Source organism: Tachypleus tridentatus, chromosome 10 (assembly GCF_004210375.1).
Source record: "Tachypleus tridentatus isolate NWPU-2018 chromosome 10, ASM421037v1, whole genome shotgun sequence".
Lineage (NCBI taxonomy): Eukaryota > Metazoa > Arthropoda > Merostomata > Xiphosura > Limulidae > Tachypleus > Tachypleus tridentatus.
This window is the reverse complement of record NC_134834.1, coordinates 37,038,515-37,061,155: the sequence shown is the minus strand read 5'-3', so window position 1 is coordinate 37,061,155 and position 22,641 is coordinate 37,038,515. Positions and strand designations below refer to the sequence as shown.

General features: G+C 34.1%; 1 protein-coding gene across 6 annotated transcripts in view; it reads left to right on the top strand.

Moving 5' to 3' along the window:
• Nucleotides 1-22,641, top strand: part of LOC143229062 (protein slit-like) — a 561,294-nt gene that overhangs the window by 89,673 nt on the left and 448,980 nt on the right. For 5 of the 6 annotated variants that reach the window (XM_076460805.1, XM_076460801.1, XM_076460804.1 and 2 more), the window contains exon 4: nt 3,013-3,084. The exons of the other annotated variant lie outside the window; for it this stretch is intronic. In XM_076460805.1, the coding sequence (XP_076316920.1) occupies nt 3,050-3,084 (35 nt within the window). In that variant the 5' untranslated portion in view covers nt 3,013-3,049. The remainder of the gene's footprint in view (nt 1-3,012; nt 3,085-22,641) is intronic. 6 annotated transcript variants of the gene reach the window in all.

The following is a 22,641-nucleotide window of genomic DNA, read 5'->3' as shown; positions in this document are numbered from 1 at the left end:
CTTTTATTATATTAACCTAAAGTGCTTCCTTACTCAAGTATCCTTGCTCGTTATTATGGCTGCTGAGTATCTACAAAATGTACGTGGTATCCACCCAGCTGTTTTTTTGCCATATGACTTTCCCAATATCCATAGGAAATCCCAGGGAGAATTACTGTCTGAAGGAACATTCTTCGCTTCCAAACTACAATAGAGTAACTAAGTGGTTTCGCAGAAATCAGTATGGAAGATAGGAATCCTCTCCCCCTCGCTTACTGACTGCTTGAAAAATAAACAAATAAGCTACGTACAATAGTAATTTTGCATTGTTTAATTTGGACATATGTAAAACTCGCGGTATGGATTTATTAATCATGGCACTTGAAACATGTTTGTCGTTGTTCTCTTCATATGTCCTGTTGTTTTGGTGTTTTTTTTTATAAAGCATACTAATAGTCAACCTTGCCGTTCTATAGGGAGTGAATAAAACTGCTCTCAGCGTCTTGTACGATTAGGTTAAAAAATCCAGTCCTTTGAGAATGATAAGCTGAGCCTGTCTAAACTAATCCCCATGTTTTACTCATGCGTTATTATACTGGTTAATTATGATGTATACAAAATACATCTTCATTAAATATCACTAGTCTTTTTAAGAGATCAATTGCTTTCAACCTGTATATTTTTCTAGGTACAGAATGGCGTTGTATTGATCCCGCTTAGTTAGAGAGTTACAAAACATACAAGAAGATGAAAACCGAATTTGAGTATTCCAAAACTGTCAAACAGATGTAAATACATTTTTCTAGGCCTATTCTTCTAGAATGTTGTTTGAAGTTAAGTAGAAAGATACACAATGGTCTATCTGTAATATTCTTCCAGGAAGAAATATTTCCAAGTATATATGACTTACATCTATCTGGTTATGAATTTTAAATAATACGTATTTATAACATACGGTGATTGTATATATATAGGTACAGATAAAACTGTTAAAAGGAGCATCTAAGAAAAAAGTTTTCACTAGCCCGGGCGTGTCTTAGTTGGAAGGACGTTCCAACTGTGAATACAGGGGTTGAATGTTCACGTTTTATTTATGCAAAAATGCGCTCCATACTCTGTGGACATGGGTGCACGATACAATTGACGGTTGTATCCTACCATATCTTTTTTGAAAAAATACTTAAGAATTGGCATTGGGTACTTCTGACTAGCTCTCTTCTTTGTAATCTATCAGTTCAAATTTAGGAATTGCTATAAGCAAACAGTCTTTGTGTAGCCTTAAGCAACAATTGTCGTCAGACATTTACAACTAAACTTGTTGAAAAGTGTATTTTTTTCGAACTTTAACAATTAAATTATTTCTAGGAAAGAAAAAAATACCAATAATTTGTTTGTTAAGATCGCCTTTTACCAAGGAAATATTTTAAAATAAAATCACTGGAATAAAATCTTGGCAGTAAAGGTCATTTTGTTAGACGGAGTTATAACCTGAAGGTTGTTTTGGTAGTTAAGGTTTGTAACCTGATGATCGTTTTTTGCTATTCGAATGTTTATAAATTATGGGTTTTTATATAGGTGTTTGTAGCTTGAACAAGGCTCCCCACTGACACAGCGGTATAACTGCGAACTCACAGTAATAAGAACAGGGTTTCAGTACCCGTGCCCGTGTTGGTGTACTTTTGAGTTTAGTTAAAAAAAAACAATAGCAGCTTTTGAACGTTCGTTACTTAAGATTTTTAGTCTGAGTGATTTCTGTTGGTCAAGGAGCGTTACTTCTTAGGTTGTTTAGTTATTTAAGCTTGGTAACCACGCGTTTGTTACTGTCTTTTAAATTAATCTTTGTATCTTGAAGGATATTTCGTTACTTAAGAAGATTTATCTTGAAGACCATGTTACTACTGAGCTAGGCGTTGTTAATTAAACTTATTCTGTTATAGAATGTAAATTAATATTTGTTTCAGTAACAAGGTGTTATAACTTGAATAATGTTTCTACTTCTATGATAATTTTGTTAAGAAGCTTTATTCTGAAAGTGAGTTTGAAAGTTAGCAGTTATAGTATGAAAACTACTTGTCACAGTTAAGAACTATAATTTGATGCCTGTTTTACTAGTTAGTGATTCTGACTTGACAGTTTTTGTTATACCTGGGGGCTTTATTTGAAGGTCGTTTTGTTAGTTACAGTTTATGAGGTAAAGTTTGTTTTTCACATACAGGGTTGCAAACGAATGATATTATTTGAAATTTGATTTCTTAATCAGGGTTTTTAAATATTTTACATATAGTTTTATAAGATAATGGTTTGTGACTTGAAGGTAAACTATTAATATTTGAAAGTATGTTGATTTAAGGTTGTACTTTACTTATTTTGACATTTGTCCATATTGAAAGTTTTGTTAATTAGGAATTGCAAATTCAGGGTCATAGGTCATTTAGAAGTTGTAAGTTGATGGCTGTTTTTCTGTTGTGGTTGGAGGATTTTATAGTTAGTCATTTTAGTTGTTAAGCGTTGTAACTGAAAGGCATTTTCCTAAGGTTAGTAAATTGGTGACAATTTTGTTGTCTTGTAAATTGAAAATTTCATTTTATGTAGGATATTATTATTACTAAAAAGTCGTTCGTTGTTCTGGGATTATGACTTGAATGTCATTTTGTTTAATAGCCATTACAACTATTATTTTTATGGTTGTTGTTAAGTAGATGTCGTAACCTAAAAGATTTCTACCAGGATGAATATGTGGCATAACTTGTCTAAACTAATAGAGGGAATTCAAGTAATTACCTTTAACAGTATGATCACTGGTACAATTTTCCAGTAAATAATTCGTTTAACTGACCAAATAATATACTAAAATGACCACTTGAACAGTGTAGTTTTTGCCCGTTTGGTAGCTTTAACACAGTTTTAATTCCTGTATTTCATTTCTCTAATTTGGCGAAAGAGTCTTGTAAAATAGTGCAACTATTTGAAAATCATATTGAATGGCTTCAGAAACTAACGAGTTGCTTACAGTGTTACCTTTTCTTTCAACAGGAGGCTTAATGGCAACAAACTTCGATCCTTACCTGATATGCTGTTCTCAACTACATCCAAATTGAATCGACTGTAAGTATCAACTGGTAATCATTCCTTTCGTTAATGCCCGCTCGTCATATAAAAAGAGGGAATTTGTCGTTTTGTTCCTCATATCTGTCGTTTTCACCAATTAAGGAGCAAAAACGTCATGTCTTGTGGACAGAACAAACCTACAGTGACCTCTACTAACGAACCATGATTTCTTTGACATGTTGCTTGATTTTCCATGCAGCAGTCTGTGTAAAAATGGGCATACTTCGCATATAGTATATTTGTATTCACATTAAAGCCCGTTTGGAAAATTATGCTGTGATATATTAAACGCATGTGTGTGTGTGTGTGTGTAGTCACCTCCAAAACCTAGGGTACATTTTATATCCCACATTGTAGCTTGTACTCTGGGATGCTTTCAATTAGTGCAGCGTTTATTTTCTTCTTGTTTCGGCTTGTTTTTAGTTGTAACAAACCTAAACACCCGTTATATTTATAACCAGGATGTTACAGAAAACATTTCAACTAATTTTTTTTAAACAAAAAATAAGATTTATTTCAGTTGGTCATAATAAAAGTATGTATACAATAGAATTACTTTCGTTAGACACTTCATTCAGTTAGTCACTAAATATGTGCAAGATAAGTAACTGGTAAAATCAATGTAGTGCGAGCTTAAAAAATGACACGCATATCCAAAATATACTTTAAAAAATGAAACTGATAAGTTTGTTCTCATACCTTATTGTTGAGCATTTATAATATTAAGCATTGCGGGTATAGCAAATTTTCATGAATTTTTATTCCTTATAGTTTGATAACAGAGAAGTTGAAACTATAGTTTTGTTTGACTGCTCTACACCCATTGGTTCATATGGATCTAATGATATAACCAACAAACTTGAGCAAAAGTGCATCAGTACATTGATAAATTACTATAGTAAATACACTATATTCACAAATTTCTTTAACATAATGGTTAGGGACAACAAGGGACTGGTCCATATCAGCTCTCCCATCCTCTAACCCAAAGTTAAATAAATGAATTAATTTTAAAGAATTAAAGCCAGCTCTTATGATTCATATATCGATCAAGCTTTACTGCCTCCACAACATCAATACAACCCATTCTATAGACCAATCACCCTATTTGAAAAATAAAATTGTTTTAGCTAAAGATGGCTTCTACCTTGCCTAAATCTACATTTGTGTCCCCTAGTTCTATAATTCTCGCTATTAAATATGAAAAATGTTGATGCATCAACATTATCAATTACTTATATACAATCTTAAATACTTCAATCAGATCCCCTCTAACTCTTCTTTTTCAAGATAAAACAATTTTAAGGATTGTAATTTCTCTTCATATGATAACCACACTATCATAGGTACCATTTTAGTAACCCTCTTCTGAACAATTTCTAAAAATTCAGTGTCCTTCCTAAGGCAAGAAACCCAAGATTGAACACAGTGGCCTAACCAGTAACCTGTCCAGTGAAATTATAACCTCTTTAAACGCGTATTCAATATTTCTGTAGATACATCCTAAAATCTTATTTGCCATACCATTAGCAACAGCACACTGCTTGGATGGCTTAAGAGACTGATCAACCATTATCTTGCACTTATCATAATTAATACCCATCTGCCATTTATTTGTCCAACTCAGTAATTGATTTAAATCCTTTTGTAAAGCAGTAGCATCCTTTTCACAGCCAGCAACATCCAAGACCTTGATATCACCAGCAAATTTAAGTAATTTATTGACCATTCTTTCATCATTTCTGTCATTAATCTGAATCAAAAAGAACAATGGTCTTAAAACTGAGCTTTTAGATACATCAGTTCAGTTTGACTGAATTCTAATCATAATACTCTGCTTTCTTCCATGAAGCCACTCTTCTGTTTAGTTAGTTAACTTATCCCCACACTTATTCAGGAAAGTTTCTTTATAAGCCTTTTATGTAGCACTTTGAAAAATACTTTCTGAAAATCCAGTTACACTAAATCTACACCCTTCCCATAATCTACATATGCAGAAACATTTTCAAAGCAGTCAAAAGATTTGAAAGGCAAGATTTCCCTTAGTGAAACAATGTTTACTGTCCAATAAAATTCTAAACTTTTTTAAATGACCTTGCAAGGTGTCTTTTATCAGACTTTCCAAAACTTTTCCCACAACTGATGTAACACTAATAAGCCTATAATTACTGATAACTTCTGTTACCTTCCTTGAAGATAGGAATGACATTGGCTAATTTCCAAATTATTAATACTTGCACACTATTCAATGACCTACAAAAAAAAAAAAAAAAATCACAGCAAGTTACTCATGCATCCAATCTTTGTCCTCCTTTAAAACTATTGGGGAAATATTATCTGATTTAGGAGCCTTATCAATCTATAAACTTCTCAATTTTATTTTAACAAGCTGAAAATTTATGCAATTATGTTGTTCAACTTTGTTTTCACCTATCAATTGCTCCAGATGAGGAATACTGCTTAAGTCTTCAGTCTTCATTAGTAAAAACTAAAAAAAAAACAAATTTAATAGCCTAGCCAATGCATACATAACAGATACAAGCCTTCCTCTATCTTTCTTCAAGGGTTCTATCCCCATCCTAACATCTTGTTTACCCCTAATACATTTTTAAAAAATCCTTACTCTTAAATTTTATGTTTTCATCCAAATTTTTTCATACAGCACTTTGGATTTTCTAATTTCCTGTTTGACCAACTTTTTTGATCTACTACATTATTTGTTAATTTAATTTTTTTAATTTGCAATACTTTTTAATTTTATTTGTTATGCCCTTTATAAGCCTAGTTTTTTTACTTGCAGCTACCCTTCTTTTCCTGTGAGGAATATATTTGTTTTGAATACTGAAAATGTTTTCTTTGGAATGTTTTCACATTTGCTCAGTGTCCCCAAATAACTCAGCTGGCCAATTCACAACAGACAGTTCTTATTACATCCCTTCAAAATTTGTAATCAAAATATCATTATTCCTGATTTTCATATGCAGCAAAACATCAAAGCTAATATAGCAATAATTACTTGTACATAGGTGTTTCCCGATTTCCACTACCTCAACTATTTCTATGTTACAAATTAATAATAAATTTGAAATAGCATTGTTTATAGTAGATTCCTTGACCAACTGGTGAAGAAATCCATCCTGCACAGTTTACAGAAACCTTATCCTCTCATACTTTTCCAATCAGTATGTCTGAAATAAAAATCACCCACAATTATTACTTCATTAATAGCCAAGATCTTAATCTCACTGTAAAGTTTCTCACTAATTTCACTAGTTTCATCTGTAACAAATTCCTACTAAGAGCTTTTTTCATTGATATCCACTGAAAAACCAAAATGGGTTCAATCTTCTTGCTATTATTTTTAATATTCTCAACTTCAACAGGATGTAACTCACACTTTACATACAGAGCCACTCCCCCCTCTCTCTTTACTACTCTGTCCTATTAAATAACTTATGACCATGTATTTCAAAGAAAGTTCTATCATCAAAATCATCTATATTTAACCATGTATCTCAAGACAGCTGGTATTGTTATTAAAACTTTTATTAAAATAAGGTAGAGAACAACATTGTACTCTATTTTAATAAAAGTTTTAATACTCATACCAGCTGTTTGAGATACATTTTTATTTCATGTGTGTTTCTCATCATCACGTTCTATTGCTACCAATGCCCTAAGTTTTTCTTATAACTACTTTTATACTGATTTCCTATACTAAACTTTACTATACATCTCAATTTTGTTACATTTAGTTTGTATCTGCCCTCACCACTAGCTAGTCCTAGTTTAAAAGTTCCCACACTACTGAGTTAATAGCCCTTGAAAATATACCAGACCCTTTCCTACTTAAGTGTAAACTATTCGTTGAGACAAAATTCTCACCTCCTACTGAACTGGTTCCACAAGTTCAACCAGCTAACCTGTTTATCCTTACATATTAATTTCAGCCTAGCATTTAGCCCTAGTGACCTACTCAAATTTCATATGCACAATTAATTTTTGGCAGTATCCCTCACACAATTAATTTATTGCCTTTATCTTTAAATATTTTTTATCAACCCTCTCTACTTATTAAATATCTCTTCTGACTTGCTCTTTCCTACATTGTTAGCCCCTACGTGCTCAACAAAAACGCATTGTTGTCAATCCTCTTCACTACATCTCTTGTCTTCCACCTGTGCCTCATAATCTAATTCTTTTCTCCCTATTTACTCCACACACTATTCAATTTACGTATCGATGAATCACCTATAACCTTTAAGTTCATAATCAGTATCCTTCTCTATTCCTTTCCCTTCCTCCAATAGTTCTTTGTTTACATAACCCAAGGGCTGAAATCTGTTGCTCAGTAGAACAGGGTCTTCACAAATAAGTTCATTACTTTTAACCCTAATACTATCCTCTCTTACTTCCTGAATATCATTGTTAATCTTAGCTGATGCTTCTCTTGCATGTAAAAGCTTAAGTTCCTCTTGAAGTCCTGCTGTTATTTCCCACAGTTTATATTTCTATCTATTTCCTCAACTTTAGTTAGGATAGCCTCCAATCGGCAAACTACATATAATTTGAATATTCTCACTACTAGCTTCCCTGAAATTGCATAATGGTTCAAAGCTCCCAAATACAACCCATTCGTTATACCTCATAAAAATGGAAGACTTCACCCCCTGACTGGTCTTAACCATTATATTATTATATACCACTAGCCTCTTGTTAACACTTTTAAACCTGAAATTGAAAATTAACTAGTTTTAGACTACTTATTAAATAAGACAAAGTATTTAATTTGCCTTGCAATATTAAATTATAACGAAGCCTAAAGAACCGTTGCGTGTACTAAACTTAATCTAACATAATACTGCACGCTACACAATTAAATGTAAATTAAAAGCTTAAGCCAAGTCTTACTAAATCTAGTTATTTTTGTTTTTCAGCTTTAATTTCTAAAGATAAAAGTAACAAAACCAAATAACATTAAAAAATCCACAATATTATAAGAACTTAGCTTTTACATCTTCTCTTTTCAAATAGCGTCCTCTTTATCAAGACATTGAAACAATAGAAAACTGAACTCATATTTTTTACCATTCACAGTATTCCTTTTAATTAAATTTTTTATAATACTACTATAAAGAAATAAAGTTGTACAGCGTCAATCTGCGTGGACTTTATCACGACATGCTATAGAAGTCTAAAGTAGCATTAGAAGTGAATAATTATTGAAGGAGTTCACCCACGAAAGTAATATATATATATACTCTTCAAAAAAAGAAACGCAAAAGCCAAAATATGAGACAAATTGTTAACAAGTTTATTTCGGGTAGTTCTGTATGACATGTGTGAAACTTTGCACATTCACTGCTGAACATCCAATGTCTGCAAAGGCGAAGTCCACGCTCACTAGGTGAAGTTTAACGTCACTCAACGTCAATAACGAGTATGCCCCCCGTGAGCATCAATAACTGCTTGGCATCTCCTGCCCATGGAAGCGATGAGATGACGGATCACATCCTGTGGAATGGCTGTCCACTCAGCCTGCAAAGCTGCTGTAAGCTGAGGTAGAGTCTGCGGTTGAAGTTGTCGCCGTCGCAGACGTCGGTCCAACTCGTCTCAAAGATGTTCTATGGGGTTTAAATCTGGTGATCTGGAGGGTCAGGGAAGAACGTTGATGTTGTGGTGTCTCAAGAAGACAGTGGTGAGTCGGGCTGTGTGAGGACGGGCGTTGTCATGTTGAAAAACGTCGTTGACGTTCACCATGATGGGTTGCACATGGGGCCTAAGAATCTCGTAGACGGTTGCGTACGGTCTGATCGTAAATCCTACGTAGCCCTGGTATGGTTGAAGCAGTAGACGTCGCAGTGGTGGTCCTATCCCGAAGGTGACGTAACCGCATGTTGCGATCTTGTGCGGAGTTGATCCATGTTGTTGGTGACGATTCCATAGCCTTGTGATGGTGCTTGGGTGGACATTCACAGCTCTGGCAACATCTGATCGAGATTTGCCTGCTTCCAAGCGACCAATGGCATTGTTGCGTTGTGCTTCAGTCAGTCATGGCGTAACTGTATTGCGTGTCGGTGGCTTAACACTAAGCTATGGAAACCGAGAACCCGTCACTTTTATAGGGATTTTGCACATGTTGTACTTGCAGAACATGCAGATCTCTTAAACAAATTTATTGGACACGCATGCGTTTTGGCGAAACATCCGATGTTTTCCTCCGTTTTCAAAGTGCACAACTTTTATTGTCATTTTGATCTGACAATCAGTGCCTTAACACGTGTAACATCACATACTCTGAGCTTGTAACGTTATTACATATATTTCTCTTTAAAATAACAAAAATATCCCTTTTGCGTTTCTTTTTTTTGAAGAGTATATATAAAAGAAAAAAAAACACTTTAAAACCCCTAGTTTTTAAAAACTTGACTGAAAATCGATAAACGGAAGTCACAAGAAAGCAAAATTATTTCACTAGAAATTTCCGAGCCTTCCAGCCTTTCTTCCACTTCTAATCTACTGAGCTCGGACCCGTACTTTACCACAAAAAAAAACAAAAAACCTTTTACTTTAAGTTATGGGTACACTCTAAGAGTGACTAGCAATCCTTTATCGTGGGTTGTATATATAGGTAACAGAGTACCGTTAACTGGCTGGCTGACTTACCTCTGGTAAAGAGCCCAAAATTATAAAAGGCAGCAAATATCCACATTAACTTGCTAATAGATATATAATGCAAATACAGATCTGCCCTCTATAGTAGTTTCTATAACTTTCGGAAATCGCTTTTGTCAGAGTTCTTTTAATAGTGATTATTGATTCCAACTGAACGTATTACACTATTAATGTACCCAGCTAGGACAACAGTAAGTCTACGGATTAAAACGCTAAAATTAAGGATTCGATTCCCCTCGGTGGACACAGCAGATAGCTATAAGATAGGTGTAATATCATGGGCACGTTTTTCAAAGTTTACAAAATAAATACTAATGCTTCACAGTTTATGGAACAAATATTTCTCTTCAAAATGCTACCATATTTCGCCACTTCTTAAGTAATACAATAACGTTAAAAGTCAAAATCAAATTGAGATATTTTAGGTTAAGTTACATGTTTGTGTTTAAAAAGTAAAAGGAAATAGAAGGAATATAGTCGATTGATTCATAGTTAAAAATATTAAAACATACTAGAAAGATCAGTGGGATAAAAAATATAACCTGACAAACCAAGCCTGAAGAGTTTGAACATTCATCGTTAGAGAATCCCAGCTTGCACTTTCCGAGTATCAAGTTCTGCGGTAAATTCATTATTAACATAGAAAACCAAGTTAATGAATGGTAAAAATTTGTTAGTATACATAAAGCTCACTTTGGATATCTTAAGCCAAGAAAATACACTTTTTTTTCGGTTTTCTAGGGAGATATCATTGTTTGTTTATTGTTGTTTTTCTTTTTACCGGTTAAATATATGTATTACCTAGACGTACGTGTCTTCGTTTTGTAAAGTACAGTTTGTAAGTTAAAGTTTGCTTTTCAATTACAGGATTGGAAATGAAGCAATAAATTTTACCTTCAATATAATTTTGTAAAATAAGTCGTGATGAAAAGTTTAGCAATTGATTCGTCATGAGTTTCAAATTATCTAATTGTTTGATATTGTAACGTAGTGATCAGTTTATACTCCATTTTCAACCATATAGTCTCTAAAACTATGGTTGTAACTAAGTTACACTAGATTCAGAATACCTGATTAAATAGCATTATGGAATGGTTCTAATGTATAATTTATGTTGAATATATATTTATATCTAAATCTCAATTTCAGTTATATTTTAAAACTAACATGGAGCATACATAATTGTGTCTGTTTTGTTCATCCTGTCGCGAAACTATGAGCCGTGAATTTGTTTTTAGCTTTTCCTTCTGACCTCACATTTCACTGAATGCCAAATTGACAATAATGACCTTCATTATGGCAGCCACTAGGACAAAAAGTTACCAATAACACTTGGTGATAGTCTCGTTAATAGCTTTCCTCCCCCTTTCATAGTAAAGACTCACCGCTTCTCATCTGCTTACTTCTCAGTGTTGTTATATATATGAAACTTAGTTTTCAAATCGTAATCATAATGTTGTTGTTTTAAATTAAGCACAAAGCTACACAATGGGCTATCTGTTCTCTGCCCACCACGGGTATCGAAACCCGGTTTTTAGCGTTGTAAGTCCGCAGACACACTGCTGAGCCGCTGGGGGACAGTAATCATAATGTGAAAGAATAAACTAATTATTTAAAGATGTAAATAGCCTATGAAGGAAAGAGTTATACAATAATATATTTCAGTTGAAGACATTTCCACTTTTATAAATGCAATTTAAGCAAATAAAACTTTATGGCTTAAACCGAAAAAGTAAAACGTTCAACATTTGTATTATCGACAGTGAAACTGTTATTTTACTGAGGACTGGATGTGTTACAATATAGCGGTTTTGAATAACGAAATAAGTAATTCACTTCATTGTCACTGAAATAATAAAGTCGTAGTGAAACGGTATATAACATAACTGTATTTTAACATTATGTTTAGATGGAAGTTTGATGTTACCGAAAAGTGATTACTTTTAATAAGGGTGTGTTCTGGTTTTTTCCAACCGAAAATATTCATATACATTGTTCCATCCTTCAAGAAGCTGGAAAGTAAATCTGATACTTGTGCTATTCCACATTAGAATACGCTACAGACCTCTTATCAAAATGCACTGTCTTCGGATATAATATAGGTATCTCAGTGGCATAAACTGTAGTGATGTAGTGAAGCTCCAAAATCTTTTAAATATAATGTACTCAACCACTGTACTGAACGAACAAGTAAAATGTTTGTATTATTTAACAAGTTCTTCTTCTAGTTAAATTATACTCTTCAGAACTGTGCGTGATCCGGCATAGCCAGGTGGTTAGGGTGCTTCTCGTAATCTGAGAGTTGCAGATTTGAATCCTTGTCCCGCCAAACTTGCTGACTCTTTAAGGCGTGGTGGCATTATAATATTACGGTCAATTGCACTACTCGTTGGTAAAAGAGAACTCCAAGAGATGGTGGTGGGTGGTGATGACAAGTTACTTTCCCTCTTGTCTTTCATTGCTGAATTAGGAACGACTAATGCGGATAGCCCTCTTGTATCTTTGGGCGAAATTCAAAACAAATCAAATCAAAATTGTACACGAATCGGATCTTGAGAAAATCTGCTAACGTGTTCTGTAATTTCCCCGAAAGACCGTCCGGAGGGGTCACCTGTTTTAATTAATCGCACCAATATACAGTAGTGTGTTGTCTGTCAGCCAATCAGTAGACACTCCAAAATGGCGTTACATAAGGGACTCATAATTTTGCAGTTTGTACTGTTGACGTCAGTAAAACATGAGCATGCCATGAATCGCAGAACGAATTATGATCTCTGTAGGCCATAATACAACATGACATATGAAATTCAAAAGCAAGAAATAAAAATACTTGTTACTTTATTTTTGGTTTTATTCATTCTTGAAACACAACATTTTCGGTGATCCTCTGGATGTACGTCTATTCAATTACTTTAAAATGTTCACATCCACTAGCGTAAACAGGTTGATGTTATCTGTGAAGAGGTAGTCAGTCAATGCTTCCAGGCTGGTAGAGAACCGAAATCGAAAATAACCAAGTTATGTTTAATATACGTTATCATGTCTTTCGTTATTAGTGGTTCGATAATGTTAAATTTTCTAGTAAATATTTCGAACAATTATGAATGTTGTTAAGGATATGTTTTTTGTTTAGCTTTCAGTAAAATAAGCAATTACTAATCCAATCCATTCTATATTAAAATTCAAAGCTTGTTTTGAGGCATTACCTATACACAACGTGTTTACGGGGTGTCACATTTTTTACATTCTTCATAACCAACAAAGTATAGATTATTATAGTGTCCGGGTGGGCTATCACGATTTCTACATTAATGTTTACGACATAGTCAGAGTCGAGTCTGTAATTATATTAGATTAAATAAGTAATGCCTAAGTATTCTCGTTATAGAGACAAAAGCGACTAACCCACTTAACCCCCTATTTAGATACAACCACATATAGCTAGATAAGGGAAACAGTAAGAGTAACAGCAAAGAAATACGGAGACGGACAGTTAAGTCTCTAATTCATGGTTATCTGCCAGTCTTATGAGCGTTTAGCTGCTTTTTAATTCACCTGACTTTAAAATGTGTGTGTGTGTGTGATATATATACTATTGTTTAGCAGCAGATATGTTTATTATAAAATTATTTACTTTCTGTACAAATGAGTTAATATTGCAAGGGAAATTCAGTTCCTCTAATCTTACTATATATTTTTTACTCGTGCTAATATAAAATACTGGGTCCAAGTAAGCTCGTAATATTTTCTTCCTGTTGTATATTTGTATTTTGCAAAGCTACGGAAACTATCAGCCGCTGTTTATAATTTTGAGGCCCGGTATAGCCAGGTGGTTAAGGCACTCGACTTGTAATCCGAGGGTCGTGGGTTTGAATTCCCGTCGCACCAGACATGCTCGCCCTTTCAGCCGTGGGGGCGTTTTAATGTCACGGTAAATCCTACTATTCGTTGGTAAAAAAAGTGGCCCAAGAGTTGGCGGTGGGTGATGATGATTAGCTGCTTTCCCTCTAGTCTTACACTGCTAAATTAGGAACAGATAACGCAGATAGCCCTCGTGTAGCTTTGCGCGAAATTAAAAACAAACCTAATCTAATTTTGAACCTCTGACCAAGGAAAGGCAGCTAGTCAGTCGTACCATACCACCCATCATAATCCATGCAAATAGATTAACTGTCTATTTTACAAAGTACCCAGGATTTCAAACCGGAAAATACTATTTAGTATTGTACGTATTTCGACAAGGTTTTTGAGCTATGAAATACAGTTCTACCGCAAGGGCGTCCTCCTATTATACAACGAAGAAAGTAAAATATTGATCAGTTGGGGAGTATGTATTATAATAACCTATCTGACCACTCTAAAATTACTAGGCATTTTAAAAGATATACAGTGAGCAAATATTTAACAAATATTGCGTTTAATGATATGATAATAACTTTAGCGTTTATGGACAACACAGGGCACTAAAGAAACTGACCATTTAAATGGGTTTGGCATATATCTAATAGTGACCAGTCTGACTCGTTTAACAGTGAGAGAATGTAGGGGAAATGTGTTTGGAATATTGATTTGGTTAATTTGTCGGACAAGATGCAAAATGTTAACCAGTGTAAATTCTTCAACAAGATACAATGTATTGATTGACTGGCAAAAATTGTTGGACAAGATAAAGAGCACTGACCAGTCTAACTTACTGAACAAAACACAGAATGCTAACTAGTTCATCCTATTACACAAATTAGGTGATCTTAACAACTTGTCCAACTTAAAATGAACCGAAGTAAATGTATGTATATTTATTTAATAATCAGTTAACATCGTAGATAGCGGAAACAACACAGAATCTTAACTTGATTAACTTATGGGATAATGTTTTGGTCTACTCGCAGTACAAAGGTTATTAGCAGGTAGCTGGTGTTAACCTGCGATGAGCTGGCATCCAACAAAAGAAATTCTGACACCATTTCATTTGGACAATGTTGTTGTTCAAATTGTGATAGTTTTAACTTTTTTAACAGTACAGATAATATGATTATATTAACCAAGCTACTTCGTTCTGTTGTGAAGAAAACACAGAGTCATGACTTATCTAAACTGTGAAACAGTGAAGATTATACAACTGTACTGACTGGCACAGCTTGGTTGGTAATAAAAAGATTGCATAATTCTAACTAGTTTAAGCTACGGAACAGTGAATATTATATAAATGACCGATATAACTTGTTTGGCAATGAAAAAAATTACAGAATGCTGACTAGTTTAAGCAATGGGACATTTAATATGATATAATTCAATTGACTAATACAGCTTGTTTGGTAGCGAAGACATTACAAACCCTGATGATTATTTTAATATGTGGGACGATGAAGGTTGTACAAATGACTAGTATAGCTTATTTAGCAATACTAAATAATATAGAATCTTGACTATGATGTATATATTACAGTGTTTAGTGTAATTTGTTTGGGAGTGAAGAGCTTAAAGAATCCTGACTAACTTTTTAGCATTGTAGATGATATATTGCGATTTCTAGTTTGACAATTAGATAAAACATAGCACTGTTTATAATGTCGGCGCACGAGGGAATAAACTCATAGCTGGTAAATGTAACAAATGTGCAGCGAGTGATGTTTTGATTTCCAGTCACATAAAAGACATTAGGTGGATATTAGATACGAGATTACCTAATAGGAAATTTTCTTCGACTAGATTAGCGATGAGTTGATATCACGCGTTTTGAAAACGTGTTACCTGTAATATAATAAATTTGTCAAAGTTTATTATCGGGGCGCTCAACAATTTCCGGTTAAATAACTTTCAACAGTATTAGTGGTGTTTTATATATTTAAGAAAACATTAGAAAACATGCAAAATTATGAAACTACTTTGAAAATTATCTTCAAATGGAAAAAAAAAATCAATTACTTATATGGAATACTTCTAACAAGATTCTGTATCACTTCGCTGTTCAAAGATTAGTTTTAGCAATCTCAACAGGAAACATTATAAATCTATTGTTATTGGTTTTAGTGCTTCACAGTACTAAAACTGTAATAGTTCTTAAAGGAAGAAAGATATAAGGTTGTATCTCGTCTCATTTCATGTGATGAGATGAGGAAAATTTTTAGATAAATTAAATGATATAAGATGATAATAAAATGTTCATTATATAAAGTAAAGGCACATCCATAGGCCTTTTTGTTTTCCTTCCTCCTCGGTCTGATAATCGTGATAGAATAAATTCTATTATTATATAGAATATCGCTACCGTCTAATCCTTTTTCAAGGTGTCCTTTACTGTTTTCACGTTTTCTTGTATTAAGTCACATGAGTTTATGTTTTCTGGCTTTATCACAAAAGAACTTAAAATCAGTTACATGTTTATTATGTGAAAATGTTATGATAATTAGTTATATAGTAATCTGTGCTTAAATGCTCAGATATTCATTTTAGTGTTAACATACGCTTAAATTACTGATAATTGTGTATGTGTTTATTATTTCAACATATTGTGTTAATCAGTTATATACTTATTGCGCTAACATGTTCTGATAATCAGTTATGTGTTCATTATGTTAATAGCTCGTGATAGCCTGTTATATTTACCTACGCTAGTCTTCCTGATGATTAGTTTTATATTTATCTAAGATAACATTGTAGTTTATTGTAAGTAATTTGACTAGCGGTTAGCGGTAAAGTTAAGCCTTCGAAAAGAAATTAATTTATCAAAAGAAAGTAGGGGAATCGTTAAAAGTGCCACATGATGCCTTAACTAATTTTTATTTCATATCGATTGCTTCTAATAAGGACAACTCAGTTTTGATGTTTAATCTTTTTTCCCTTGTTCAAACCACGTAATTTCATTTGTTCCAAAGATAACAGCTCATTGGTAGTTACTCTTTGTTCGCTGTTGAAACCGTGTGTTTTCCCATGGTCCAAAAATGACAGTTCATTAATAGTGACTCTTTGTTCGCTGTTGAAACCATGTGTTTTACCTTGGTAGTTACTTTTTATTAAATCACATACTATCTTTGTGTTCAGAGGTTCAAAGGCAAAATAGCAAGCGTTTCTTTGTAAGCGTAAAACGTCTGTCAACATTCTAGTAAGAGAACTTTAAGCTTCTTGACTCACAAGTAATTTAAGGATTAAGAAAATGAAATGTGCTACTATTCCAATACAAAACATATATCGTGTTAAAACAGTGGGAATTTTACTTGGCTTTTAGTAAGTGTTTTTGTAAGAAATATTATTTATTTCTGCTTTAATTATTTTGATTTCCGGAAATGTTTTATTTACACCTGTCACTTAGCAGTAGTTCTAATATAAGGTAATATTCAAATATATTATTTCATGTACTTTTTATTTGTCATTTTTCGTGACTAACTGAAACCAAAACCTAAGATATTTTTTTGTTTAATGTGTGTTTTATTAAGTATTCACAAGGATCACTAACTAAAAACTCGCAAACATTAGCTACTACTAAGACTAAGTCTGTTTTAAATTATTATGATAGTATTAAATAAAGTATTATCAATCTAAAGTTGCACATTCACTTTTTTTAACCCTAAGAGAGTAGAAACAAGCAACCACAGTTTAAATTTTCCATCAGATACGGTTTGTGACATTGCAAATATTTTATATGAGTTTGGTTCTCAGCAATTAAAGGGCATTAATGTATTACCGATTGCCACTGCTAATACTGTCCCATTCTCAAAGCAAAGTGAATATAGGCATTATTGTAAGACTCGTCGAAAATTTTTTGCTTTAGTTATGCCTTTTTCATTGGAACGAAAGTGCTACCACATTGAGTTTCCAGTTTTTAATTACTATCATTATATATTTATATATATTGCTGTATGTGTGTTCTCTAGGTATTATTATGTATACTGCCTTGACGCTGAAACCAATTAGGCAGACGTTCTCAGAAAAATCTCTTTTAGTAACCAAGATAGGTGAATTAAGATTGAAATGGATAATTAATCACACATCAATACGTTTTATGTAACTATCAACAACTTACAGTATTCCAACATTATCCGTTTCTCTGTTTACAGTTACACGTGGTTCAGTTATTGTGAATAACTTATGTGGATTATTTTGAAAGGATTTTTAAGTTGATCTGAGGTCATCGACGATTACAATAGAATTGATATGTTTTGGCCTATCTATAGATCGTAAATATGTTGTTGATTTTTGAACATAAACAACAGAAAACTTTACTCATGGGCATTATAGTGTCTTATTAAACCTGTAAAGAAACTAACAAAAGAAAATGAAATATACTCTTCAAAAAAAGAAACGCAAAAGGCAAAAATGAGACAAATTGTTAACAAGTTTATTCCGGGTAGTTCTGTATGACATGTGTGAAACTTTGCATATTTACTGCTGAGCATCCAAAGTCTGCAAAGGTGAGTCCACGCTCACTAGGTGAAGTTTAACGTCACTCAACGTCAATAACGAGTATGCCCCCCGTGAGCATCAATAACTGCTTGGCAACTCCTGCCCATGGAAGCGATGAGATGACGAATCACATCCTGTGGAATGGCTGAAAAAGCTGCTGCAAGCTGAGGTAGAGTCTGCGGTTGAAGTTGTCGCCGTCGCAGACGTCCGTCCAACTCGTCCCAAAGATGTTCGATGGGGTTTAAATCTTGTGATCTGGAGGGTCAGGGAAGAACGTTGATGTTGTGGTGTCTCAAGAAGACAGTGGTGAGTCGGGCTGTGTGAGGACGGGCGTTGTCATGTTGAAAAACGTCGTTGACGTTCACCATGATGGGTTGCACATGGGGCCTAAGAATCTCGTAGACGGTTGCGTACGGTCTGATCGGAAATCCTACGCAGCCCTGGTATGGTTGAAGCAGTAGACGTCGCAGTGGTGGTCCTATCCCGAAGGTGACGTAACCGGATGTTGCGATCTTGTGCGGACGTGGTCACACGAGGTTTGCCAGATCGTGGACGGTCACGAGTTGATCCATGTTGTTGGTGACGATTCCATAGCCTTGTGATGATGCTTGGGTGGACATTCACAGCTCTGGCAACATCTGATCGAGATTCGCCTGCTTCCAAGCGACCAATGGCGTTGTTGCGTTGTGCTTCAGTCAGTCTTGGCGTAACTGTATTGCGTGTCGGTGGCTTAACACTGAGCTATGGAAACCGAGAACCCGTCTATAGGGATTTTGCACATGTTGTACTTGCAGAACATGCAGATCTCTCAAACAAATTTATTGAACACGCATGCGTTTTGGCGAAAAATCCGATGTTTTCCTCCGTTTTCAAAGTGCACAACTTTTATCGTCATTTTGGTCTGACAATCAGTGCCTTAACACGTGTAACATCACATACTCTGAGCTTGTAACGTTATTACATATATTTCTCTTTAAAATAACAAAAATATCCCTTTTGCGTTTCTTGTTTTGAAGAGTATATTTTCTATATTCATAACAGTGTTGTAGAGTTAATGTAATATGCAAGTTGATATAATAACGTAATCATTTCTCACTTTACACAAGACATATCCAGAGACTAAATATTTTCGTAACCTACAAAAACATGTTTTAGCCACAATGGAAACAAATAAGCTCATCATTCGCTTCTAACCTTTATCTCTGTTTATCCACCTGTTTAAATATGTACAGTAATATGCTTACATTTATCAACTGAATCGAAAACGGTTACAAATCACGCAGCTTGGTGTGTATATGCATAACGGATGAAAATAGAATGATTTAGTAGCGAGATGTTGCGATGCAGTGTAAAAAGGAATATTTCTGATCACGCGAGATGAAGATTGATTTGCATTAACCATCCTTTCGGGAATGTGTTGCTCGCTGATGTTTCTCTCTACTCGTTTCCGAGAGAAATGTCTCGGTTTCTAATGAAACACGACACGTTATTTCGATCTGGTATCTGAAGTTTTCTGCCCGAGTTAGCAGGCGCAGGCAGAAGCTTCAGGGCACGTGCAGTTGACGGCTTCCGCTCATGTCAGGAATGTGGTCTTGTCTACTTGCGACAAATATATGGAATTACAGTTGAACCAGAAACATTTCAGTTTTCCGAATCCTGAGGACAGCCTGCGGATAGTGTTTATGAAACGGATAAAACAATGTTCACGAAACCAGACTGCACTTATTCCTAATCTGAAAGATCTTTCATGTATGGCAAGAAACGCTTCATCTAGCATCGGAACCACCCAAATATAATAAATTGACTGTGTCCAGAAAGAGGCGAGCCTCTCGTTAGCTTCCTGTGACAGAAAAGGGAATTTTTTTTTTACATTTAAATGTAGATTGCAAAGATAAAGAGCAGTTCTGGATTATCAGCCACAAATAAAGATAACAAAAGTTTCTGGTTTATAAAATTAGAGTGAAAAATAACGTATTGGACGAAGGGTTTATGCGAGAATTAATTAGAATGGAAACATCAAAGAATATGTCAGGACGATTAGTTGTTTTGAATTAAGCACAAAGCTACACACTGGACTATCTGTGCTCTCCCCACCACAAGTATCGAAAGCCGGTTTTTAGCGGTGGAAGTCCGCATACATACCGCTGAGCCACTGGGGGTATTTCAAGATGAAGCCTAACTTGAATTATAAAAATGATTACACACGTGGTAAAGAAAGCTCTTAAACACATCTTAATCAAAGTGCATACTAATTTTAATAACAAGGAAGGAATTTGGATAATACAAAATATTTAATAAATATTAACTCAAAGCAATAGAAAAACATGTATCTTAGCGAACAAAAGAAATTATTTGTTAGCACATTAATAGTATCGCGTACTTTATAAATGCTGTTACTATTTTATTGCGGCCCCCAGTGGCAGAGCAGTATGTCTGTGAACTTACAATGTTAGAAACCGGGTTTTGATACCCGTGGTGGGCAGAGCACAGATAGCCCATTATGTAGCTTTGGGCTTAACTTGAAACAAACAAACGTTTTAACACACGCTTCGTATGAAATGTTTTATCTTAAAAACGACCCTATAGCGACAATCTTTACTCATCATAGAATCGCTGATCGAGCGTATGGACCTCTATCGACTTTTAAAAATTATTTATACTGTAATTTACTTGTAGGTTCATGACATTGTTGGTTACATTTTCCCCAATAACATGAGTCACATATGCAAAAAAAATTCAACAAAAATGTCTTCAATATTTCAGTTTTCTTAATAAGTGCTGCTGAAGTCCCCTATGTATTTCACACGGTAAATGAGGTATTTCATATATTAAAGCTTTAATGAGCAGGTTTTTTTTTTAATACCGAATGTTGTAAAAACATGAAAACATGAGAAAATGGTCAGTATTATCTCATTTGTCAATCACACCAATGGGAGTGAACGGAAAAAATAATGATCTACTCGGTAGTTATTTATGAACTAAACAAATGTTATGATTTATCTTAATTCTTTGATTTTGCTAGAATAATTTTCAAGACGATAGTATGATTTTTTCGTGGTATTTTGCAAAACAACTAAGAGATGCCTTTACGTGAAACATGTTTTAAGTAAAAAAATCTATTTTTTAGCACTTTGTAAATCTTAGTGATCGAGTAAGATTGATAGAAAACAAGAGAAAAGTGTTGTTTCTGATTAAATCTGTTGATAAAGGTTATCCTGGTAGTTAGTGATCTGTTGTTAAAGGCTATACCAGTAGCTAGTGATCTGTTGATAAAGGTTATACTGCTCTCTGGTGATCTTTCAACTGGATTTCTTTATGAGGACAAATGCTTACGAAATATTAAGAATAAGAGAAAACTTGATCATTTGTTTGAGAACTAAAAACAATTCTAGAAATATAGATTGATTTGATAGTTATTATACCCGTATTTTACTGATATTAAGTAAGAATGTGTATATTAAAATAAACCCTATTCTAGCTAGGCCTGCTTTCGATTTCTTTGTGGTTATATGGTTTATTTTACAAGGAAATAAAATTGATTTTGTACTTGTTTCTAAGTCTATATTGTACGTTGCTAATTATTACGACAGCTTCAGTTTTTCACAATTTATCCAGTTATCACTCATCTTCAATTCACATTTACTGGAGTCACACGCTGGTACAGCGGTAAATCTACGGATTTACAACCTTGAAATCATGGGTTCGATTTCCCTTGGTGGATTCAGCACATAATCCGATGGGGCTTTGCTATATGAAAAACACACACATTGACTGGAACATGTTTTTTTCTTTCTAATTTTGTATTAATAACTTGTGTGACACTTATTTTCTTCGTTGTTTGTTTTTGTTTTTCTTGGTGTAACACTAATCACTGTTTACGTTATTCTTATATTACGCGTCACAGTAAAGTCTATCGGTTAATCTTGTGGCATATAATTACATATTATAATTAACAATTATTTATATAACGGAAGAATGTAGTATGTATTAGAACAATTCAGAAACAATACAGAATGTTTCTGAAAGACAATGTTTTTGTTTTTATGTAGAAGCTGTCTCCGATAAACATTGGTAACTTGACAGATTTTTTTACAACTTGCACATCTTACTACATTGAAGGGCGAGATAGCTTGAAGTTTCCACACGACTCACTGGTTTAATTATCTGCCTACACGACTATACACTTAGGAATACGACACTGGCATTAAACATTAATAGACAGAAACAATTTCGCATCTTTCTTCCACATATTGTGATATAGAACCCCCTTGTGTAAGAAAGGGACGGTCAGATTCAACTGCTATGTTAGTGCCACTAAAGAAAACGTGCCACAACTTAATCATGTGAGCGCACGCTATACATTAATCTGCTCCCATATCGATAGCTGAGTGACTCACTATTTACATAGGTGTGTAGCAGCAACTTGTGCTCTTCTTGTTGTTGACAATGTTAAAAAATGCAACGTAGAAATGTTTCTTG